The sequence below is a fragment of the Typopeltis vanoorti genome, chromosome 19 (genome assembly GCF_054136105.1).
Source record: "Typopeltis vanoorti isolate ZY-2024b chromosome 19, IOZ_Tvanoo_1.0, whole genome shotgun sequence".
Lineage (NCBI taxonomy): Eukaryota > Metazoa > Arthropoda > Arachnida > Uropygi > Thelyphonidae > Typopeltis > Typopeltis vanoorti.
The window spans coordinates 78246567-78273821 of NC_143567.1; the positions used below are offsets into that span (position 1 = coordinate 78246567).

At 35.8% G+C, this 27255-nt stretch overlaps 1 protein-coding gene across 1 annotated transcript in view; it reads left to right on the plus strand.

Moving 5' to 3' along the window:
- Nucleotides 1–27255, plus strand: part of LOC150096275 (centrosomal protein of 78 kDa-like) — a 249593-nt gene that overhangs the window by 128590 nt on the left and 93748 nt on the right. Inside the window, exons 7-9 of the mRNA XM_090409311.1 lie at nt 8913–9026; nt 13833–13897; nt 17514–17603. Coding sequence (XP_090265437.1) covers nt 8913–9026; nt 13833–13897; nt 17514–17603 — 269 coding nt within the window. The remainder of the gene's footprint in view (nt 1–8912; nt 9027–13832; nt 13898–17513; nt 17604–27255) is intronic.

The following is a 27255-nucleotide window of genomic DNA, read 5'->3' on the forward strand; positions in this document are numbered from 1 at the left end:
CAGAGGGGATAATGTACATCCTTGTCTGATACCAGATTTAACATCAAACCATCTTCCTATACTTCCTTCAATTCTAACTGCTGACTTACAGCTTAAATATAGACTATGTGTTACTTGATATAATGCCCCATTGACACCATATAACTGCAGCATATTGAATAGCTTCTCTCTTGGCACCTTGTCATATGCCTTTTCCAAATCGACAAAACTTAAATACAGATCTTTGTTATATTCCCATGCTTTCTCGACTATTTGTCGTAAAGTGAAGATCTGATCCTGACAGCCTCTATTTGGCCTGAATCCAGCTTGTTCTTTACCAAGCTTTTCTTCCACAATTCTTCTCAACTGTTTCTCAAGTATACTTGCATAGATCTTGCCAGGAACACTCAGTAGGGAAATACCTCTGTAATTCTCACATTCAGTTTTATTTCCCTTTTTATATATGGGTATTATGAGAGCTCTACTCCAATCGGGAATTCGTCCCTCTGTCCAGGCTTTCTGAACTATGCAGTGCAGCCACTGTAAGACTCTTATACCACTATACTTCAGCATTTCTGGTCGAATATCATCTACTCCTGCTGCCTTTCCACATTTTCAAGCCTTTGATGGCTTTTACTACTTCAAGTATGGATATGTATTCCTGACTGCATGCCTGGTCAGTGTTTTTTACCACTGTGCTGTCATCACTGCTTGTTTTATTTAGCAGTTTTTCAAAGTAATTACTCCATACTTCAAGGATATCTTTTTCTCCCGTTTTCATGTCACCTTTATTATCTCTAACTCCTTTTACAGCACTCTTTCCTCCATTCCTAAGCTTCTTCAACAACCTCCAGAATATTTAGCCACCTTCTTGATATTTATTTTCTATATTCTTGCCAAAGCCTTCCCATGACTTTTGTTTAGCTAGTTTTACACAGTGTTTAGCATTCTTGCATTTGTCTCTGTATTCTCTAAGAGCACAAGCTGACTTATTTGCCAGGAACTTTTGATATGCTTTCTTCTTTTCCTTCACTGCCTCTTTAACTTCCTGTGTCCACCAGGGAGTTCTGATTTTTTTATCCTTACAGACAACCTCACCACATGCCTCTCTGGCAGAATCAATCAATGTTTTCTTCAGAGTTTGCCACTGAATCTCCAAGGTTTGATTCCTGTTCTCAAACTCTTTCATTTTTTCTTCAATAATCTTTGTGTACTATTTTAGTCTACAGTTCACATTTGAGAGCTGCTCAGCTTTTATTCACTTTAAAACTTTCTTACATGTTATTCTTTTCAATATGAAATTCAATTTTATCTTGCTCAAGACTAAATAGTGATCAGTTCCAATTTCAAATCTTCAGTACAATCTGGTGTCCTGCACCAGGGAGAAAACATCACTATCAACAATAACATAGTCAATGAGACTTTTCTTATTCCTTGCCTCTTCTGTCCATGTGAATTTGTGCACATTTTTATGTTGGAACATGGTGTTAGTAATAACCAGTCCATGTCCTGAGCAGAAATCCAACAGATATTTGCCATTATTATTAGCTTTGCTCTTTTCTCCAAATTTTCCCAAAATATTTTTATATGTCTCACAATCATTTCCTGCTCTACTATTTAGATCCCCAACAAGGACCAACTTTTCATTTTTCATTGTGTCAGTTGCTTTTTCTAAAGCATCAAAAAATTCCTCCACTTCTACCTTAGTAGAACCTTCTGTGGGACCATAGGCACAAATAAGTCTCATTGTCCAGTTCCCCATTCTCATATTTGCCCACATTACTCTACTTGAGACTGACTGCCATTCAAGAAGATTAGCCTCGTATTTTGTGTTGAATACTATGGCTGCTTCTTCTTTTCCTTGATTGTCATTGCCTGAATATAACATTTTGTATTTATTGCTCAGAAAGATCTCACCAGTTTTGGTCTTTTTTGTTTCAGTCACCCCTATTATGTCGATCTGGTACTCATCTAATTTCTCAGCTAGCTCCATTTCTTTGCCATTCAGGCTTCTTACGTTGATAGTATACCGATCTTTAACTCTGGTGATGTTGAGTTGGGGTTTGTTTTCAGATTTGGTCCAGTAGCTGACTTTTCGTTGTTTGCCCTGGTTCCCTGGCGAAAACAATGGGGGCCTTGTTTAACCGGGCGACGCGCCAGCCGGCATGAAATTTTGTCATGTTGTACCATCATTTTTTATTTTGGTTTAACCAATAAGAATACAATTTGGTCGGCTAAATCCCAAATTGCCAGCCCATCCTCGTTCGTTCAGTATCAAAGTAGATACCCAACAGGGTGCACCACGAGAAGGTGAGGATTGGACATTAGGTCAGAAGCCCTGGTCGGTTCTCCGCATTCCTTTAAAGGCTATGTGGAGGTCTCCTCTCAGTTATACAGCTTCGACCCTTAAGCACCCCTTAGTGTATACATACCTGGTACAAATGAGAGAGAGAGAGAGATCATGGCCTTTAATTTGCAGTTAACACAGACATTTGTTTTAATATTTACAGTTTTGCAGGCGTAGACTTCTGTGGCTAATTGGTTCAAAAGATATATTTTGGTGATTACACCACATTTTTTTATTATTCAGTTATATAAAACACTGAAATAATAGTTCCCAACAAGTTTCGTAAATCGTAGGATTTACATCTTCAGGGGATAAATAGTATAACTTAAAGTTTAAACATATTAATAAATACAATTCATAACCGTCTGGCTATTCATAAAACTCAAATAACAGAATGCAGATATATAACGTTATTGACGTTGAACAATGCTGGACGATGTCACGTGTTCTTGTTCTCGTTCATACAGTCCGAGCTCAGATTGAGGTAGATTTTTTATTAGAGTTGACCACACTTGATGGAGAATTAAACCTTGATTTTTATTGCATTGGGTTGGGTTTTTTAGCATATTAGCAGCTTCTTTAAATTTTCTTATATAACTGTTGTTTTTTATGTATGACATTGTCATTTTTTGCCAGAGTACATCTTGTCCAGTGGAAGTGGTATGGAAAGCAAGACCCGTTTTTTGTTCTCTTTTGTATTGTACGTCTTTTTGGTGTTCAGCCATGCGTATTTCTCCAGATCTTCCTGTCTGTCCTATGTAGCAAATCCCGCAAGAGCAATGGATTTTGTAGACTCCTGGTGGTTTTTTAAGAGGATGATGAGGTAGTTTTGGTGGATGTAGGAATCTTGAGATTTTTTCCATAGGAAGGAAGGCTACTTTTATGTTGTGTTTGTTCATTAATTTGGCTTATGTTGTGTTCCTACATCATCCTCTTAAAAAACCAGGAGTCTACAAAATCCATTGCTCTTGCGGGATTTGCTACGTAGGACAGACAGGAAGATCTGGAGAAATACGCATGGCTGAACACCAAAAAGACGTACAACACAAAAGAGAACAAAAAACGGGTCTTGCTTTCCATACCACTTCCACTGGACACGATGTACTCGGGCAAACAACAGTTATATAAGAAAATTTAAAGAAGCTGCTAATATACTAAAAATCAAGGTTTAATTCTCCATCAAGTGTGGTCAGCTCTAATAAAAAATCTACCTCAATCTGAGCTCGGACTGTATGAACGAGAACAAGAACACGTGACATCGTCCAGTATTGTTCAACGTCAATAACGTTATATATCTGCATTCTGTTATTTGAGTATTATGAATAGCCAGACGGTTATGATTTGTATTTATTAATTCTCTTGTTTAAACTTTAAGTTATACTATTTACCCCCTTAAGATGTAAATCCTACGATTTACGAAACTTGTCGGGAACTATTATTTCAGTGTTTTATATAACTGAATAATAAAAAAAAATGTGGTGTAATCACCGAAATATATCTTCCGATTTACAGTTTTATTTCTTTTATTTGTATGTTTTCATTTTGGCTTTTAACTTCTTTTATTGTTTGTTTATATTAACACAAGAACTGTGTTGCTATATGTACTGTACTATACTGTAGTATGGTATAGTATAGTACATTTGTATGATTTTCATTGTAAATATCTTTATACAATGCTTTTTATAATTTCCTCTTTTTTTTCTTTTTTTTTTTTTTTCATCATCATCATCATCAAATTCCTGCCATGTACCCTCAAGGGGTGTACAGGATATGACAGTACTACATGAAAAATTTACATCATTACTAACTTCATTTCTACAATTTTCCTCCAAATCAGTCTGTTACTTGTCAAGACTCCAACATTATCAGATCTTATGTTTCTATCGACTAACGCACTTTGTACCGTATCAATCCACCTATATCTTGGTCTTCCTCTGGGTCGTTTTCCTGCCAACCTGGCAGAGAACACTTGTTTTGCTAATCTTTCCTCTCCCATTCTATTTAAGTGACCATACCACCTGAGATTAGCTCTGCTAACGCATTCCTGGATGCTGACAATGTCAAGTTCTTTCATAATATCCTCATTTTTAATATGATATTGCTATTGATGCCATCTGTTCACGCCTCTAATCTTTCTCAGGACTCTCATATCTGCGGTCTCTAGTCTCTGGTCAAGTGTTTTACTTCTGACCCAGCTCTCAGATCCATAAGTTAAAACTGGTTTGAACACTGTCTTGTATACAGCTAATTTAGTGTTCCGACTAATTTCTCTCTTATTCCATATGAATTTATTCAATTGACTTCCCACCATACCAGCTTTGCTGATTCTGTTGTCTATTTCTATATTTAATTTACCATCTTCAGTAAAAATCGTGCCTAAGTAACTGAAATGTTTTACTTGTTCCACAGGTTCTCCATTCACAACACAGTTGACATTTTCAATGATTCTGCCTATTTTCATTGTCTTTGTCTTTTTATTGCTGACCTTCATACCATATCTATTACAACAGCTATTCAATTTAGTCAGAGAATCTTGCAGACTTGTAGCGGATTTATTTAGAAGTATAACATCATCCGCATAAAGCAAAGAGCTGACATTAACATCTCCAATTTTGATATCCGGTTTAATACCACTTTCCTTCATAATGTGATCCATATAGATAATGAATAACAGAGGGGATAATGTACATCCTTGTCTCACACCAGATTTAACATTAAACCATCTTCCTGTACTTCCTTCAATTCTAACTGCTGACTTACAACTCAAATAAAGACTAAGTATTGCTTGATATAATGCCCCATTGACACCATATAACTGCAGCGTATTGAATAGCTTCTCTCTTGGCACCTTGTCATATGCCTTTTCCAAATCGACAAAACTTAAATACAGATCTTTGTTATATTCCCATGCTTTCTCGACTATTTGTCGTAAAGTGAAGATCTGATCCTGACAGCCTCTATTTGGCCTGAATCCAGCTTGTTCTTCACCAAGCTTTTCTTCCACAATTCTTCTCAACCGTTTCTCAAGTATACTTGCATAGATCTTGCCAGGAACACTCAGTAGGGAAATACCTCTGTAATTCTCACATTCAGTTTTATTTCCCTTTTTATATATGGGTACTATGAGAGCTCTACTCCAATCATCGGGAATTCGTCCTTCTGTCCAGGCTTTCTGAACTATGCAGTGCAGCCACTGTAAGACTTTTATACCACCATACTTCAGCATTTCTGGTCAAATATCATCTACTCCTGCTGCCTTTCCACATTTCAAGCCTTTGATGGCTTTTTCTACTTCAAGTATGGATATGTATTCCTGACTGCATGCCTGGTCAGTGTTTTTTATCACTGTGCTGTCATCACTGCTTGTTTCATTTAGCAGTTTTTCAAAGTAATTACTCCATACTTCAAGGATATCTTTTTCTCCTGTTTTCATGTCACCTTTATCATCTCTAACTCCTTTTACAGCACTCTTTCCTCCATTCCTAAGCTTCTTCAACAACTTCCAGAATATTTTGCCACCTTCTTGATATTTATTTTCTATATTCTTGCCAAAGTCCTCCCATGACTTTTGTTTAGCTAGTTTTACACAGTGTTTCGCTTTCTTACATTTGTCTCTGTATTCTGTAAGAGTAAAAGCTGACTTATTTGCCAGGAACTTTTGATATGCTTTCTTCTTTTCCTTCACTGCCTCTTTAACTTCCTGTGTCCATCAGGGAGTTCTGATTTTTTTATCCTTGCATACCACCTCACCACATGCCTCTCTGGCAGAATCAATCAATGTTTTCTTCAGAGTTTGCCACTGAATCTCCAAGGTTTGATTCCTGTTCTCAAACTCTTTCATTTTCTTTTCAATAATCTTTCTGTATTTTAGTCTACAGTTCACATCTGAGAGCTGCTCAACTTTTATTCGCTTTAAAACTTTCTTACATGTTATTCTTTTCAATATGAAATTTAATTTTATCCTGCTCAAGACTAAATAGTGATCGCTTCCAATTTCAAATCCTCTGTACACTCTGGTGTCCTGCACCAGGGAGAAAACATCACTATCAACAATAACATAGTCAATGAGACTTTTCTTATTCCTAGCCTCTTCTCTCCATGTGAATTTGTGCACATTTTTATGTTGGAACATGGTGTTAGTAATAACCAGCCCATGTTCTGAGCAGAAATCCAACAGATATTTGCCATTACTATTAGCTTTGCTCTTTTTTCCAAATTTTCCCAAAATATTTTTATATGTCTCACAATCATTTCCTACTCTGCTATTTAGATCCCCAACAAGGACCACCTTTTCCTTTTTCATTGTGTCAGTTGCTTTTTCTAAAGTGTCAAAAAATTCCTCCACTTCTACCTTAGTAGAACCTTCTGTGGGACCATAGGTACAAATAAGTCTCATTGTCCAGTTCCCCATTCTCATATTTGCCCACATTACTCTACTTGAGACTGACTGCCATTCAAGAAGATTAGCCTCATATTTTGTGTTGAATACAATGGCTACTCCTTCTTTTCCTTGATTGTCATTGCCTGAATATAACATTTTGTATTTATTGCTCAGAAAGATCTCACCAATTTTGGTCTTTTTTGTTTCAGTCACCCCTATTATGTCGATCTGGTACTTATCTAATTCCTCAGCTAGCTCCATTTCTTTGCCATTCAGGCTTCTTACATTGATAGTACCGACCTTTAACTCTGGTGATGTTGAGTTGGGGTTTGTTTTCAGATTTTTTTTTTTTTTAGATTTCATTAATGTGTGTGTGTCAGTTAAAATTTGTCTCATTTATGTAGTTAATCTCTGCTCCTCTAATCATCTGTAATAGTGTATGTGAATTCAGACTAAGAGCTTTGATCATAGCCTTAATTGTACTTCCTTCATCCTCTCTTCCTGTTCTCTTGGCATATTTCCACAGGAGTAAAGTGAACTTTGATTTTAAGTTCAGGAGACATATTGCCAAAGTGGTAAGTGAATGCAGTATTACTGAAAATTACTGCAATAATGACAAGTAGTGATAAGAAGCAGTAAAAAAATAGAAACATCGAAAAAGCTCGTTGGTGGGTAACCAAGATAAATATTAGGAATTTGGAATATAATGCTAATAACACTTAAGGAGTATAAGTTATAAAGAACAGGAAATGTGTGAAGAAGACAAAGGATATATTTCAGAGTATAGAGCAGTGTTTTCCAAACTGTGTCATGCAGAACACTAGCATTCTGAGATGTGAACAAGTGTTCCATGAAAAATCATAATAATTAAAAAAATAAAAATAAAATAAATTTTTCATCTTTGTATCATACACCACTTTTGCATCATTATAATTTTTAATATCTTTTTTTTTTTTTGGTTATTATTAGTACACTGTCATAGACTGATAATTAAATAGACCACGAAACACTTTATTTTGGCTGGATTTGCATACATCCACAAAAAAGTAGCAGTAGGGATCTAATTTGGCATTCATATATGATTTAGCCAAGAATACACTGGTCGAGGGAGGAGGGGGAACACTAACTGATAATCATGCATCATTTGGGTGGATAAAACAAAGTAGCCATCCATTGACACATTCTTGCATGCTTACACAATTCTACTGAATCAATACACATCTGGTGAAGAGAATATGTGTTCCATAAATATACTGTGAGATTATTAAAGTGTTCTGTGACTAAAAATGTTTGGGAAGCACTGATATAGAGAATGGAAAGAGGATGAAAGAAGAAAAAAAAAAAACAGGAAGCTATAAGATAAGCAGAAGCGTAGTGCATAAATAGCATTTTTTTATAGAAAATGGTGAATGAAGTCATCTCTTATCTCTTGAGAGAACTGAAAGGAAACTAAGGAATACTTTATTATAGTGATGGTTTGCAATAGCAAATAATGCATATTGTTGTTATTATGCAGCTTTTGACAGAATTTTTGGTTGCTTGTTAAAGTAAATAATTTCATTATAATAGCAAGAATCCACTGTACACCAGAGAGAGGGTGGTAAATACAGTGAACTTGAAGAATATTTAACTTTGCTACATTTGTTGTGATTGAGGAGGTTGAATTCATTGCAGTTCACTTCAATGACAGACAGCTAGAATGGTAGCTTTCAGTTTATTGGCAGTATTCAATAATATCTGCCTAGGGTATAACCTGGAGCTAAACTATGGGCTTATTAAAAATTTACATAAGGAAAAAAAAATAGATCATGGTGCAATTAAGAAATTATAGACTACCACCTGTTATAAACTCCTAGGGACCACAAGAATTACTTGTTGTTGTCGATAGTTTGCTATAGTGAATTTTTTTAGCATAGCACTATAGATAGCTGTTGGAACCTTTACAATAGTTTGTTACAGTGAGTGAATTCACTATAATGGTGTTTGCTATAGTGCAGGTCAACTGTACATTATTCAATCTCAGATTACTCCATATTTGTTTTTAGAAACCAAATATGTTTAGGGAGGAGTGTTTATTACAATCTGCTTATTACTGAAAAATTTATTATACAGTGCTGTTTTATTATCATAAATATTTATTGGCATTTTATGCTTAAATCATTTGAAGTTAGTATGCATTAATTAATTGTCTATTCTTTTTTTCAGCTTTGGATTTGCAGAACTGTAAAATTGGTGATAGTGGTGCTAAGTGTTTTCTGAAAGTTTTAACTTGTAATTGTAGTCTAGAAATAGTTGACTTACGAAAGAATCAACAGATATGTAAGTATAATGATGCAGAGCTCTCATAATAATCACATTGAATGAATTAAAATCTATAATATAATGCTATTCTAATAAAAAAAAGTAGACAGCTTGTATAATAAAGAATTTCGTGGCCAGCTCACAATTATGAAGAAGTTATCCTGTGAAAGTGTTTGAAAATGAATCTGATCTTGGGGAATCACTAGCAGACTAAAGAGAACATTGATTGATTCACTCAGAGACATGTGGTGAAGTTGCCTGTAAGAATAGAAAAATCCAAACTTTATGGTGGACGGAGGAGTTAAAGAGGCAATAATGGTAAAAGAAGAAAGCATATTGAAAGTTCCTAGTAAGTCAGCTTGTGCTCTGCAAGAATATAGTGAAAAACGTAAGAAAGTGAAGAACTGTGCTAAAGTAGCTAAACAAGTCATAAGAAGACTTCAGGAAAAATATGGAAGGTAAATATCAAAAAGGCCTCACAATTTCTGAAGATTATTGAAAAAGATCAGAAATGGAAGAAAGTACTGTAAATGGAGTCAGAGATTATAAAGGTAGCATGAAAACTGAAGATGAATTCTCCGACTTAGATTTCTGTGGTTTTGTACCTATTAGATGTGCCTGTACATCTTATTTTATCTGAAGAGCAAAATCACTTTATTTAGTACACCACATTCTTCCAACCTTGCCTTCCAGTTCTTCAAGTATACATCATTCTTCCAACACTCTGGACCTTTTCTTAACTTGCTTTCACTCCAAATATACTGTGAATGTCTGCTCTCCTCTTGGCAAGTCTGATAACAATTTTATCTATCTTCTTTTCTCATCCTAGCCAATCTCATCTTTGTACCCTATGACACTACAATCGTGCCAACTAAGATGACCTTCAGAATTTTTTTGCCTCTTTTCCATAATCAAATTACTGTTTTCACTCTTCTGATCCTGACATCTGCACTGAACTAATAAACAAAATAATCTTCACTGGAATTAGGATCTTCTTTTCCCACTCCACTTCAAATGCCCAATCCTTATCCAAGCCCTGATTCGCTAACAAATGTGTCTCTGTATCCATGATAAAAATGCAGTGTATGTGCATGGGCTTAAATCAAAAACTCCAGTATCTCATTCTGCTTATACCACAGCCTGAAACAAGTGAAAAAAAAAAAAAAGTTAACAGTTCCAAAATAAACTTCATAAGAATGAACTGCAATCAGATTGCCTTCTGCTCAACTGGCAGTTGAGCCTTCTGGTTCCTTATGGAACAGGGACCTTATTACTTTTGGAACAGGGACCTTATTAGTATCAAGATTAATCAGGATTTTCCTCATGTCCTTCTGATAAAAGATCAGAGAAGGCATGCTTCCTCTGATCATATCCTCTTCATATTTTTACTGCTGAGTATGCTCCATTCTTACTGATTTGAGAAACCATATAGTACACAAAAGACTGAAGCTGCAAAGTAAACCACCTCCTAATGCAGAAGATGGTTTGCCTTGATCATCTAAACAAGAGCTGAAGGAAATACTGATACCAACAGGTCTATCTTATCCTTGGGTGAGGTTATCATGATAAATCTTGATACTAATAAGGTCCCTGTTCCAAAAGTATTCCTCCACTTGTGCTCAAAACTTGTAACCCAGAAACAATGCCCATCCTGTGTCGTCTATATACGCTGTCATATTCATCTGGCATCTACTCAACAGCATGGAAGCAAGCTTTTATCCAGCCTGTACCTAAAAAGGGCAACAAAATTCAACCACTAAGCTTTTGGACCATTGCTCTCACCTCCAAATAATGGAGAAGGTCATCAACAACTGAATTCACTATCTCAAGACCATCAGTTAATTATTGATTACTACTGTGGATTCCACCATTCTCATTCTACAGCAGACCTCCTTGCTAACCTTGCCCACCTTTGGACACAGGCAATAGAAAGATTTGGAGAAATCCATGTTGTCACTCTCGATATTTCAAATGCATTTGATCATATCTGGCATCAAAACTCCTGAACAAGCTACTATCTTATAGTCTCCCTCCTGCATTTTGTGATTGGATTGCCAGCTTTCTCTCTAGTCATTCATTCTGTGTCATGGTTGATGGCTTCTTCTCATCAGATTTCTTTATCAGTGCTGAAATACCCTAAGGGTTCTGTAATCTAATCCACTCTTCATCCTTTACATTAATGATATTTTCTCTCTCTCTCTCTCTCTATCTGACTTCAAATCCTCGCTATAGTTTTGCTGATGAGAGTACTCTTCATTCCTTACAAATGATTGAATCCTCAAGATTTTCCTTAACCAGTGACTTAAATACTGATTTGATCACCAGTCTCAAATGTGGTGAAGACAACATAGTGAATTTTGGTGCTTTATTAAAACTCAGGCCTGTCTTTTTAAGAAAGACTTCACTTCCACTTTTAATAATGTTCCAATTTCCTTTCAAGATCACTTTCTCTTCTTAGGTTGATTGTCACATCCAGTTAATCTTGCAATAAACATATTACACTGATATCCTTCTCAGCCTCTAAAAACTTGGTGTCCTTTTTTGTTCAAAGCATTACTTCTTGTTTGCTCAACCCTAATAACACTTTATAAGTCTCAGATCTGACCAACCTTGGAATATTGTTCTTACATTTTGGAGTAGTACACCCAAAAGTTCCTTAAGAATTCTTGGTAACATACAGAAGAGGGTGATCTGCTTAATAGTACCCCCCCCCTCCTCTCTCTCTCTTTCTCTCTCTCTCTCCCTTCAGTCACTTTCCCATAGGCGTTTAGTTTCTGCACTATGCATTTTCTCTAGGTACTTTCATGAACATTGCTTCTCTGAACTGGTCATTACCATTTTTCCATTTTCTTCTAATCATGTAAGAACTAAAGCAACTGCTGGCCAACTCCAGACATACTGAATGAACTTCTCATCGTCTTCCTCCATTCCATCCACTTCTGTTCTTTGAAATAATACCTCTATACTGTTTTTCCCACTGAATATAACCCCCAATTCTTTAAGAAACATCAATAGATTACTTTTCTCTCCTTAATTATTGATCCACACCTGACACTGTTGTATTATAGATCTTGTGTGACCTTTCATGCATGAGGCCATTATAATTGTAACAATAATAATAAAAAACTCTGCTAATTTTGTAAGTCATTCAACATGCATAGTTAGGAGAAAGGTGTTACATTAACCGTTTAACAAACTAGAAAATATAATTACACAACATTGGGATCTTTAAGAGTGTAATAGAATGAAAATCAGTTAAACTAAAACATTGTGTGCATGTAAAGGAAAGAAAACTAGTTCATATTGCTGCGTTCTGTAGCACAGCATGTCATAACCAAAGTTCAGTGCATATTTCAATCTTCGTTTTTGTTGCACTGTATCAAGGAAACCTCAGAGCATTTCTGAGGATTCCTTGAATTTTCTTACAAAACAATTGTGTAAGTATAAAGCATTTCTTCTTTTTACCATAGTACCTGATGGTTGGTGTTGATTGTATGAAAGGCTAATCTTGATCTGTCTTCTCTGGCTAATCTTGATCTTCATTATGTCCTCACTGGCTTTTGTAACAAATGCTGCAAGAGCAGTGAATTTTATAGACTCCAATTTTTTCTTTTTTAAATGAATGTGTGTGTGTGGTGACTTCAGAGGTTGTAACAACATTGAAATCCTGTAAAGTTGGACAAAAGCCACTTTAATGTCAATTGTGAATCAGTCTGGGTTCCAGAGGATAATAACAGATGGCAATGCTGTAGCCAATGAAGTTTTAACTGAGACTCGGCTGTTACTGTTACCCTTGGAGTGGGGTAATGAATGGTAATGCTGTAACCCATGAAGTTAACTGAGGCACGGCTGTTGCTGTTACCCCTCAGGTGACAGGCTAGAGCCAAACGCTGAGAATTCTTCTCAGTGACAGGGTGAGCCTGTTACTGAGGGAAACAACGCTCGATCCTTCGGGTCGCTAATTGTTGGGGGGATCACATTATTTTTTGGCCAGTCTGGCTGACCAAGTGGTTAGTGTGTCCGCTCTCCAGTCAAGAAGCTGTGGGTTCAAATCCTGCCGTGGACATGAATATTTATGATTGTCTATGGAAATACTAGTGGTGGTGGTCGGAGGTAGATGGCGTTGGTGTAGTTGCAGTCAGTTGGTGGATTGTGAGTGGTTCCACCACTCGCAATCCACCAACTGACTGAGGTAAGGTGTTGCGTCACCTTACCTCAGTCCTGAAGATATTTTCAGGCACAAACTTTGTTTGCTTATGCTTGGATAAAGGATTAAACTAAATTTATTATAGTCTAACCAAGTGCAAAATAAACTTCCAACATCTTTCTCTAAATCCAGGGTAATTCAGTAATAGGGTGGTACACCTGTTGGCAACTTGTATAGGTAAATATGACCTCTCCTATTGCTTCTGCCTTATTATCTCCACATTTGGGTCTGCCTCCCACTGACGAGACCTCAATAAAGGTCGAAACCGGTCTGGGTAGTGGCCCTTCCCTTAATGCATAGCAGTATACATGTCCACAAGGAGATGTGCTTTGCATTATGGGAGATACTGAAAGGAGTGATGAGAGCTTGGTTCACCTTTGCTCGGAGTTGCTTGGTGTTGCACCACCTTACCTCAATCCTGAAGATATTTTCAGGCGTAAACTTTGTTTGCTTACACTTGGATAAAGAATTAAATTAAATTTATTATGATACATACTGCTTTATTCCCCAAAGGATTAAGTAAAAATGATTTTAGAATGAACTTTCTGTCATTGCTTATGTATAACCTGATATAATTTTATGCATCTCCCATCTTTTGTTGCTATTTTATTTCTTAGCAAAAATCATCCTTGAAAGAATTGTGAATCAGTTAAAGTTAAACACAGAAGGAAAAGTTTGCATGGTATTTATATTTTATTTTTATTAACTATTTTTCTAACAATGGAATTTTATGAGTTAAGTTTAAGTGGGTTTATTAGTCATTAATTCTAATAATTATACAGTATACTGACTAGTTTGGGGAATTAAGAAACACAAAACTACCCATTACATATTGTATTGTTATTAGAGTTAATCACTAATAAACTCATTCCTTGTATAACTTAACTTTCATTACAATTTCACATACATTTTATATTATAAAATTACATTTTGTTGTTCTTTAAGTTTTTCTTGTACTTTAAGTTTTATAGACTTGTACTTTAAGTTTATTTATTTTATACATAATGCACATGGTAGAGAATACATAGGATTTGAACTCCATCTAGGATGCAAGGAGTGTTTACAATTTCTCCTGTAAGTAAGAACAAACTGGTTAGAGAACGTGTACATTGACAGGCATGGCAATATTATTTTTTTCCTAAATGACAAGGTATACTGTTATTATAAATATAACAGCTAAGAAAATAATCAAAAAGTTTTGCTATTTTAATATTTGTAGCTTTGTCAGGATTAGCTGCTGTAGTTGCTATACATTGATTCAGTAAAAACATTCACATTATAAATGTTTTCAGGGGGTTCTAAACCTTTTTTTATCTTTATTTGAGGTCATCCTTTACCTTTATTTGAGGTCTTATCAGTGAGAGTCAGACCAAGAAGAGATATCAAGTAATGCAGAAGTCATATATTTCACATATAAGTATTAAAAGGATATGTACTTTTCATCATGGAATACTAAGGCATTTGATGTGAAGTCATCACTCTTTATATATAAGTAGCCTAGTATGAAGATACTTCACGTGCAATGCAAACTTTGTTTGCTTACACTTGGATAAAGGATTAAACAAATCTATAAGTTCTTGTAAGTTTGATTTGTAACCAAGTGAAAAAACTTTCTACATCTGTCTAATCCAGATAATTTTAATCATAAGATGATGCACTTTTTTACTGCTTAGATATGGGAAATATGACTTCTGCATTAATTCAGCCTTGGTATCTCTTCTGAGTCTAGCTCCCACTGATGAGACCTCAATAAAGGTCAAAACTTTCCCATAATAATAATTATGGGAAAGTTACCTTTCCCATAATAATTATTATTATTGTTAATATCTAACCTCCATATAGTTAGATACTCATCATAGGAGGCATACTATCTCACACAATGCTCATCCAGCCATGCCTTAAACTGATTCAGTGTGTCTACATTCACAATACACTCAGGCAATGCATTCCACTTAAAAACCACTCTCCATGCAAAGAACCTACTTCTCACTCCTCTGCTCACACTTTCCTTATACAGTTTAGAGCAGTGGCCTCTTGTTCTACAACCCCCTCTCCCATTCTATGAAAGATCTCTTCCATGTCAACCTGATAACCTAATAAAAACCTCCAGACCTCCAATAAACCAGGTTGTGGTATTTCACCAGGTGATGAAGGTCATCTACCATCTATTTCGTCTATTTGGCATTTCCTCCAAGTAAGAAGGTATTCCTTTGTAGCAGGCATTCCTACTGGTTTTTCCAAATAACCCTTTTTGTAGAAACAGGCCACACCAAGGAAAGTGGAGTTGACCTGACAGGAAGAGACTATATATTGTGCTTCACGTGCCTATTAGAGGCCCAAACTCTTTGTAATATTTCCCAATCCTCTATGACACACACACACAAAGCCTTAAGCAACCTATGAAGTAAAATTACTCAAAACTGATATTTAATTGGATGATCTCCCACATCTTCACAGAGACTTACATCTGGATGATCTGCCTAAATCTCTTGATTTCCTGGCTGGTCATTCAGATGAGGCATTCATAGAACCCTGAAACCTTTACTGGCTGGAATGTATGTCTGATTAGATGTCACTATTCCCAGAGCTTAATCATTAGGCCATAGTAATTTAATTCAGACTGTTATCTGAATCAAATTACAGGACATCTTAGCAAGCATCAATGATCTACATTTATCCAATTCAGGTTATATGACATTGGAGATGCAAACATTCTCTATAAATGAAAAGGGGCTGAGTCTTTTTGTCTTTAGCAGTTTAGTCAAGGCTATTAAACATGTTGTTAGGGATTGTTTAATATTATCTTATCCCAGAACTTATATGTATTATTTTTTTTTAACTGCTAAACCTGAATGAGTATGATTTTTGTACTTGTTTATGTTTTTTCACTCACTCATTCTCTCTCTCTTTCTACACACACACACACACACACACACACACACACACACACACACACACACACACACACACACACACACACACACACACACACACACACACACATCATTCACTAAATAAATAAATAGCAACAACTGCTCACAATCCCTTATGTCTGGAATACTTTAAAATGCTGTGTAAATATAATCTTTGCAATATATTTTAAAGTACACATCAAAGTAGCAGCCCTTATTTATTCTCACAAGAACTTCATCCTTTTCACATCTGGGAGTGCATTAATGCCATATGCCAAGAAAAACTATTAGCATCTTCCTTAAATTACATAAATACATAAGCTATCATCACATGACAAATCAGGTTTAGCAGACCATCCTCTGGCTACTCTCGTCACACATAGTTAGTTGAAATAAATAACAGTAGTAGCCCAACACAGAAGCTATTGTTACAAATCTGTACAAATCAGAGAGGCACTGTATTTGGAGTCAGTTATTGCAGCATTGTCAGTGAAGCATTCCTTCAAATCTCAGAAAGTATGTCTGTATTATTCATTAAATTAGCTGCTGTAATTCTAAGGCTACCTTCAGTCAAACTTGTAATTTTGTCAGAGGCATCATATATTGCTGACTGCAGAGAGTGCTCACTAGGACATTAGTTTTCATTTTCATGTTTCAGTTGAGAATTGCAATAGAAAAAAAAATTCCATCACAGTTTAAGCATATCTGGTTATAATCTGAAGCATTTTTAATTACAGTATAATTTTAGAAAATATAAGGAACTATGGTAATTTGGTTAGTATGTTATTTTGTATTCTGGCAATGCTATATCCAACAGAATATCAGCAGACTTAATAAATTCATGGTTTATTTTGTTTAGTATGACATTTTGAGTTAATATCATTTTAAAAAATAAATAATAATACTTTGTACATGTCTAGCTGGTTATAATAACCATGGACATCCCCCCCATTGCTTTTTTTGAGAAAAGAGAAGATGGTGTAATATATATATATTATTTTTGTCATGTAAATAATTATTAAAAAAAAAAACTGTATAGCATTTTCTACAAGAAGGAGCAAGAGAGTGAATGAGTTTTGTCATTGTTGGTGGTAGTGGTTGTAATATAAAAGAATGCATTGGCTAAATTGGCTTGATAGACCATAACCAAAGATTAATTTAGTAATGTAATCCTTAAAGAAAAAAGGTTGTGCACCCATAAATTAAAGATACCAAGAAATTATATACTTGGTTTAATCTTGTTTAATACTTGGTCATGCACCCATATTTTTTTGCTTTATGTCAAAAACATATGTTTTGTTATGTAAGAAATATTGCAAAATATAGACTAACAATTTTCACTAATTATTTTATCTATTTCATCTGTTTTTAAATGTTTGGTTACAGTTTGAATGGTTGCCCATTAAAGTTCCACCGAAAGCACCAAATCGTTGGCATACAAGAAGTAGATCAGTTACACCCTCACCAAAGAAAAAGGTAAACTATTTATTTATTTTACATAAGTAAATAAATAACAGGGATGGCATAAGTTATTATTCTTATGTTATATACACTGCTTGGAAAGAAGGCAACAGACACCATAGTGTGGGAAACAAACAGCCAGGTACCCATCTTAATAAGATGTAGGACCTCCTTTCACTGTGATGACTGCAGCAATCCTACAGGGCATATTTTCCACAAGCATATGATAGTGATCGACGGCAATTTTGGACCATTCTTCCTGTAGGCATGTAATGAGGACCTTTACATTGTGGGGCAGACATCCCCTGACTTCACCCAATGCTCCAGTTCATCTCACAGATGTTCATTAGGGTTGAGATCAGGGCTCTGTGGAGGCCAGTCAAATGTGGTGATGTTCATGTAACCATAAACCATGCAGTTACAGCAACCTTATGACATGGTGCATTGTCTTGCTGAAAGAGACAATAGTCAGTTCTGTAGAAATGCTACAAAGTAGGAAACATTGCATTGCCAGAATGTTTAGATACCTCTTGGAGTCAGTGTTAATGGCACCACAAACAGAGGTCTGAGGCCAAACCAGGAAAACAGAACCATATCATCACACTGCCCTGCCACCTCTGAATTTTATAGTTGAGATTACGCATTCTGGTAAAAGACATTCACTGAGCATCTACCACACCCACACCTCCATCTGCTCAGTAGAATGTGTAGCATGATTCGTCACTCTATAGCACAGCTTTCCACTGTCCCACTGTACACACTCTCTGCGCCACTGAAGATGACGCTGCATGTTGGTTCAGGTAATATGGGGCTTGCATATTGCAGTCCTATCATGGAAACCCATGTTGTGAGCCTCGATTCTGAATGCAGATTCAGTTCCAGTCAATGCCCAGAACTTTGCAAATGTGCCAGCCGATGAATGGTGGTTTTTACATATTATCCTTTGTAGCACCCTACAATCAAGTTGAGTGTGATGAGTCCATTGCTGTTGCACTTACAGTTGATTCCATCCCTGTATGGTGTCACTGATTGTTGACCTGGGATGGCCCAATTTGTCAAGAATTTGCTTAACAGGTAGGCTTGCAACTTAGCATTTTATCACAATGCCTCTTTTAAACACTGTCATCTTCTTTCTTGCAGCCATTTCACCCAGACACAGTTGCAGTGACTTGAGAGCATCATATTCCTCCAATTTATACTGGCTACAAACACATGACTCATAACATGGCATGATGCACCTTGCTCATGGGGGGGGTCGACTTCTTTCCAAGCAGTGTATTTTCATTCGGTGTATGCCTATCATTTCTTGGAATATCCTTATGGGAGAAGATGGGACTGTACTCTGTGATAGTGCAACATTCTTTCATTGCTACTTTGGCCTCTTATTTGTTAAACTCATCAATTTTTATCAGTTATTACTTTTCACTCTTGGAAGTGGTCTTTAGTGTGTACACAATACAGGATGTATTACATTCATCAATAGTATTCAGCAGTATAACTATTTTGATTACATAGTTATAAGTGAATATTTTGAAATAGATTAGGAACCACCTTAGATAATCATCTCTGGACTCGTTTCAGTATCTGTTCATCCTTTTGAACCTTTAAGACCCCTACAGAGTGCAATAAAAATCAAGGCTTGATTTTACATCAAGTGTGGTCTGCCTTCATCAAAAATGTAACTACCTTGGATGCCACTTATGAGCTACAGAATGTGGCAACAACTAGCAATGTTCCAACACGCATACAGTAACGAATATATCATTTGTATTCAGGTTTCTCAATTATTTGACAGTTGCGAAGTTATAAAAAAATATCTCATGTAATTAATTGTCAATAAGCATTTGTTGCGTTAAGTGTTTATATACCATTACCCATAATGATGTAAGTCTTACGATGAACAAAACATGTTGTGTTTTTTAATTGTTTATTTTTAATAAACTCTTTATATTAATATGTCATCTCAATACTGAAAACTACCCACAGAACTGCTTAATCACAGAAACCTACATCTACATCTGGAAGCTCACAGTGAGTGCCTATGGTCTAAAGCAGTGGTTCCCAACCTTTTTCCACTTGCATACCCCTTTTAAACCCATTTATATAAATTGTACCCCTTGTTTTTAAATACTGACACTTTTGTTCAGTGCCTATCTTAACGTAAAATAATTTACTTTACTTGTTTTTCCACCATTACTGATTATTTTTCATGTACCCCTGAACGGCCCAGCATGTGCTCCTCCCGGGAATATACGTACCACCGGTTGGAACCGATAGTCTAAAGCAGGGGTCTTCAACCTTTCAGACAGTGCAGGCTGCATTAAAAATTTCAACGAAGCCTGCAGGCCATTAAGCTATACTGCAGTATTTAGAAGTGTAAGATGCTTTCCAGATTCACAAGGAATCCTATAAAAATAAACAAACTCAGTTTTAAGAGCATAGGTAGGAGTCGGGTCCTTGATAAGTAAATACAATCAATACTTGAAAAAAGATAATTTAATGAAGAAAACATTCATTTTTTACAATGTCAATGGGCAACTTGGCAATGTTTTTCCTTGACCAGCTTGTCGATATTGGCATCAATGTTGGAAGTCACTATGCACAGAGTATTCTCGAGATGTTGTCCGTAATCTGAGTTCTCGTCTTGGACTTCACATGCTTCATTCTGGAGAAGAACTGCTCACATAAGTATGTGCTTCCTAACAAAGTGCACATTTTCAAAGCATGCCAGCAAAGATTAGGGAATGTGTCCTCAGAAATGTAGTCTTTGTCAAATGTAAGCAAGGGCACATTGAATAATTTTTCTCTCAAAGGAGAGTTGTTTTGGAGTTCAAGCAGCTCCATTTGTACTGAACCTGGCATTTCGGCAGCATTGACACTGAATGGCATTGAAAATAAATCTAAAGAAGACTGTTGGTTACGAAAATCACTAAATCTCTCTTCGAACTCACTTCGCAGCATGGCTAATTTTGTAATGTATTCATCAAGAGATAAACAGTTGGACTCAGCGAATGAAAATGAGTTAAGTCTTTTTTTGCGTGTTGTGCCTCTCAACATTTTTAGGTAAATTCCAGTTTCGATTACAGAGATATTACCTTACCCATTATGTACAGCATGTTGGACACAATGGAAACTAGTTATAGCCGCTTTCCAGAAAGGTCATGTAGTAATAATCAAATATCCTGTAATCATAACTCTTCCTTCAGATCTCATTATTGTAGCCAAAGTAATGTTGAAAGACCTAGTCACTTTAATCACAGCAGTGCAGAGAGATCTCGTCATCACACTCGTATTCCTGAAAGATCTCGCTACAGAAGTCACAGTAATGTTGAAAGATCTCATAATCATCACTCCAGAAATAGTGAGGTAAACATTTGTTAAAATTATTTTCCGCATTGATTGATTTATTATAATTAACTTAAAGCTTTAATTTTTGTGCATCATTCTTATATTCATTTTCAGTTTTTATGTATGAGAATGACAGTTGTGCTGATTAGTAGATAAGTTTTGAGTAATTGTTGATGAGGGTGCATAATGAATAGCAAAGCAGTTTTTTACCATAAGAATTAATATAATAACACAAAATGATGTGCAGAGGCTTAATAAATGCTTACAGCATAAATAAGGGCAATTTATTGGAACATACGCTTGCTTACAGGTGTATCATAAAAAGACTTTTTTTGTGTGTGTGTGTGTTGTGAAATGTGTTGTCTATATTGCAAAACATATAGTTTCTCTCATGTGAAAGTTACATGATCTAGTATAATTGGAATAAAATAAAATAAAATTGAAGACCTGACCATCATGTTTTTGATTAGATTGCAAACTAATTATTGTTATTTGTGTGTGTGTACGCATGCATGCTTCCAGAGTAAGTGAATGACATGATATGCCATTTTGCTACTTGTATATGGAAAATATGACTTCTGCATTGATTTAGCTCTCATCATCTATCCACATTGATGAGACCTCAATAAAGGTCATAACTGGTCTAGTTACCTTATCCATTACATATGGCAGTATACATGTCTGAAAGGAAATATGTCATGCATTATGGGAAACTGAGATAGTATAATGTGAAGCCAACAGCCTCTTTGTACTAGTAGCCTGATCATGAAGATGCTACACGTGCAAATTTTTGTTTGCTCACACTTGGGTAAAGGATTAAAAATATATATATTTTATCAAGTATAATTTACAGACATGAAGTTTGAAACTGTTACATCATCCCACTGGCCACTATTCATCAGCTTAGGTTATATGGAAAGAATATTTGTCAGAAAAGTTTCATAAGCAAATGTAAGAAATACGAGTCATGTTGGAGTGAAAGAATGAAGTGACTGATGTTATGGATATAAGGTAGGATTATGGAAATGTTGTGGAGAATGTAGCAGATGCAGTGAGTGATAATTCACAAAATACGAATGAGAGTTTGAAGGAAGTGATTGAAAATCATAATGTGAATGAGGAGATGACAGCACGGAAAGAAATTGCACATTTAGGTGGACTCCTTCATAGAAGAAAACATGAGCTTGAGTGACTGGAGAAACAATTGGCATTTGGTACAGAAAGACAGAGAATGAAAAAAAAAAAAGACTGAATGGGAAAAGCATAAAAGTACAAGAAACTGGGAGAAAAGAGATAGTATTTTATGGAAATTTGCTGATAAGAGATATTTAATGAGAAAGTGATGAAAGCATGTTTTCCAGGTGTGAAGATAAAGGATGTTGGTGAAGCTGTAAATTTGCAAAAGAAAGAAGCAAATGAGTTAATTGTTTTGGCAGGCACAAAGGATTTGAAAGGTGAGAAATATACAGTGAGAGAAGATATGAAAGAGTTAGAAGAAGCAAACATAAAGAGTAAGAAAGTATAGATTTGTGAGTCTGCTGCCTTGGTATGATAGGACAGAATTGAGAAGGGCCATGATTACCAACGAGTAAATGAGAAGATTGTGCAGGAGGAACGGTGTGCAGTTTATAGATGTTTGGAGTGAATTTGATGAATGTAAGTACCCATATATACATGATGGACTGCACTTAAATGGTTTTGGAGTTAGGCACTTGGAGAAAGTGTTATTTCAGTGAGAGTTTGGAAGTGCAAAACCAGGGAAACTAAAGAAATTGGGGGGGGGGGGTAAGCAATCAAGTATGTGTCTAGCCACCTCTGGGACAAATGAATGTGAGTGCAAGAATGATGCAGAAATAGCCACCCTTAGGATATATGAGTGTAGGAATGATTGTAAAGAGCTGGGTGCGTTTTCCAGGTTTCGAATCTAAATGGTCAGGTAAAGACATTATGCAAGGATAACTGTGGACCCAAGAAGATGTTGAAATGCATGTACATGAATGCCTGAAGTATCAGAAGTAAAGGAGAGTTGTTTTTGGTATTAGCCAAAAATTATTGGCATAACGAGATCTGGTTGTCAGAGAATGATGTAGTTACAGGGATAGAATGTAATGGATATTGTATTTTCAGAGAAGATAGAGGTTCAATGTAGTGGTGGAGATGGAGAGTTGTAGTGTAGGTGTTCTCCATCAATGAGTCTTCGGACTCCTTGGAGGTGTCATAAATAGGGCAGGAGGAGGGGGTATTATTAATAATAGCTGAAGAACTTCAACCAACAAAATTAGAAGTTAAGAAAGTGTGTAGATCTGATAGAAATGGTTCGTTTGAGGCATTCTGTTGGTGTGATAGGACAAAATATATTGTTGGTTGCTGCTATAGACTTGAGGGTCTAGAAGAAGAAGATGTGAAGAAGAATTTGCTGATGGACTACGTGCATCAGCAAATTAGCACAACAAGTGCAGGCTGAACAATTATCATGGGTGACTTCAACTATGGTGATATAGATTGGAAGGAGGAAAGGGTACATGCAAAACAGAAATAGAATTGATACAGTTACTAAGGGATAATTACCTGCATCAGCTGTGATGGAAGGAGCCAATGATTCTAGAGTGTTGGATCTGGTAATGGCATGAGACGATCTATCTACAACTACAGTAGCAACTCTACCCTGATTGGGGAAAGACCATACAGTTTTTGTCCTGGAAGGTTGCTCAACATGTGGAAATTTCAGTCAAGAAAGGGTTTATGCATCACTACAAGGCAATTATGACAAACTTAGCAGGTAACTTGGAGCAGTGCCATGGCATAAGAAACTACATGGAATGAACGTCATTAATGCACGGGAAGCAGTCAAGGATTGTTTGAACAAGGCAGTATCAGAATGCATACCCAGGGTTAGGAGGGGAAGCTGAATTGGGATTAAGTGGATGACTAGCAATATAAAGCTGGAGCTGCAAAACAAGAAAGCATTGTGGAAGGAATATAAACAACAGGGTGATGAGCATTCCCATGAGCATATAAAGCACAAGCAAGAAGTTTAACTAGTATGGTATGGAAGGCTAAATCAGAATTTGAGAGAAATTAGCTAAGCAGGCCAAAGTAAATCCAAAAGAATTTTTTGCTACATGGCAAGAAAAAGAATGATTATGGAAAGATAACTTTACTCAGTGCTGATGGTAGGAAAGTGACAGAAGCAGAAGAAATAGTTCATTTACTAAGTGATTACTTTGGAAAAAGGGGCTTTGAGAAATTATTTATTGAGGTGAGACCCAGAGAAAAGCTTTTCAAAATGCCAATTATATAGGATAAATGGAATGCTGTACCGAGCAATACAGGTAACCACCAATTTATGCAACCCTGATTTACGTGGATTTGTTTTTATGCATTATTTTTCTGTCACTGTATACATATATGCTATGCCAATATCTATACTTTGTCAAGTGATTGTGAACGTGTGCCATGTGTATGGCACATTACCCAGCACATCACCTCCTATCTGTGAGTTCAAAATTCGTAATTGATTTCATGACAAACTTTAGAAACAGAGGTACGGAGATGTTGGTTTGATACATTTTATTATGCTATCGTTTCCACATGTACATTAGTTATTACAAGTTTAATTTGCACCTTTATTAAACATAACAGTAAGACCCTGCAAAGGAAAGTCAACAAGGAGGTTAACTGACCCATAAAAAGAGGCATGCTGTTATCAATTTGATACAAAGTTAAAAGTCATGCAAAATCTCGAGTCTGGTTTTAAGATTTTCGACATCACACATGAATTTAAATTAAGAGTCAACCATAAGAACAATATTTAAAGATAAGGATATAATTAAAGAAGCATTGGGTCTGCAGGTGAAAATGTTACTCCCTTCTCAGCAAAGAAAATCACTCATTCTCAGAGTGAAACTAACTGCATGGATCGAAGATTTAAATAAAAAAAATTTATACTCATCGACATGCACCTTATTCACGATAATGAATAAAGCTCTCAACATATAAAAAATTTTTTTAAAAAATGATCAATCAATAAAAAAGTCAGAGGACTTAAAAAATGACATTTCCCACTTAACACAGAAATTTCTTGGAACTCATTTTTCATGTAAAACAGGGTTACCTGTATTAAAAATTATAGGCCCGTTTAGTTTATTACCAGCAACATACAAAAAAAAAAAAAATTTACAAATGTAATGGATAACAGTATATTGCAATTGCTCGCATGTATGTAGTCAGAGGAGTAGCAGTATTTAGATGTAATTACAGTGACATTGATCTTATTTGTGTCTTAAGCAAATTATGGAAAAGACAAATATAATAAACCCCTGTTTAGACTTTTAGGACTTTGAAAAACATTTAACTTCATCAGAACCTCAGCTATTCCAGAAACAGGATATATGAGAAGCATACATAGATACCTTGAAATATATATAAGAGGGATCTGGAAAGTTCTGCTAAACACCTTGAAGAAAAATGATATTAAAGCAACTGATATAATCACAAGAAAGAAAACATCTTAAAACACTTTAACCCCATGTTTCATCAAATTGTAATAATGTGTTCTTTTTCTTTCTTGTGGTTATATCAGTTGTTTAATATAATTTTTGTTCTAGGTGTTTATCAGAACTTTTCAGCCTCCCCCTTGTATATAGTCATGCCATGCCACCTATGTTATTAAACTGCATAAGAAAAATGAAAATTTTCCATTGATTAGAGATATTTTTCTCTTGGCAGAAGATGCAGAAGACCTAGAAATAAAATTAAGAGAATTAGCTCAAATTGGGTTGAAGATGAATTTAAATAAAATGTAACTAATGATGAATGACAGCTTAATATATATATATAAAAGAATTATATTGAAATGTTTCATCATGGAGAGGATAGATGTTTATCTGGGACAAATCATAAAAATGAAAGATAGACAAATAGAAGAAACAAAAAAGGTTACATCTAGTTGCATTGCTTTTGGGAAGATGAATGGTATTCTCAAAGGTGATATTCCCATTAGTTTGAAGGAGAAATGTTTTGATCAGCGTGTCTCACCTGTAATTACATATGGCAGTAAAATTTGGAACTTAACTCAAAATGTGATTCACAAACTGAAAGTTATCTAGAGAAGAATGGAAAGGAATATGCTCAGTGTGACACCTAAATGCTAGATACTCTCTCATTTGATAAGGTTGAGAACAGGTATACAGGATATCATCAGTTACAAAATTTTGGTGACAGATAGAAAAGGAGGGGGGGTGGAAACATATAGGTTACTAAAGAGATCTTATCGAGTAGATGCTGAAAATGGTCCAATACCTGACATAACAAGATACAGATCAAGAGATTATCCTTGGAAGATTTATGTAAGAGTTTTGGCTGAGTGGAATCAATTCCCAGGATGCTTTTTCAGTGAATGAGTTTCAGGGAAAGAGATATGATACGTAATGTATGAATTAATGGCTAATGTGAACCTTCTATGATAAATATTTGGACTTCATGGAGGTTCCAAAATAATACTAGTAAATATAAGCAGACTTAAAAAAAAACCTTCAGTTTATTTATTTAAGTTAAGGGATATTAACCCATATTGTTTCATAGCCGAATAAGAAACTCAAAGAGTTTCATGCCGAATATAGAAACTGTATAAAGTTTGGTGAGTCCAAGCATAAGCAAATACCTAGATAGTGCAACACCAGAGCAACTCATAGTCCACCTGGTAGTGCAACACTGGTGCAACTCATAGTAAGGGTGGAGCAAGCTCCGATCACTGTTCTTGGTATTTACCCATAATGTGAAACCCAGCTCCTAGGAGCTGTATTACTGTTCTACATTATGAGAGAAGGTCACTACCCAGACCGGTTTCAACCTTTATTGAGGTCTCATCAGTGAGTAGGTAGACCTAGATAATTTCACGTCGCCGAATTGAAGCCTTTGGCTCTTCATATAATTAGTAATTTATTAGGACACCTTCTTTATTGCATGTGTCCTAATAATCTATTAGGACACATGCAATTCTTACACTAGGATATGTAAGTTCTGTTTGCTACAAACTTGGTATTATATTATCTAGGTCTACCAACTCACTGATGAGACCTCAATAAAGGTTGAAACTAGTCTGGGTAGTGACCTTCTCTCATAATGTAGAACAGTAATACAGCTCCTAGGAGCTGGGTTTCATATTATGGGTAAATACCAAGAACAGTGATCGGAGCTTGCTCCACCCTTACTATGAGTTGCCCCAGTGTTGCACTACCAGGTGGGCTATGCGTTGTCTTGGTGTTGCACTGTCCAGGTATTGGCTTACGCTTGGACTCGCTGAACTTTATATAGTTTC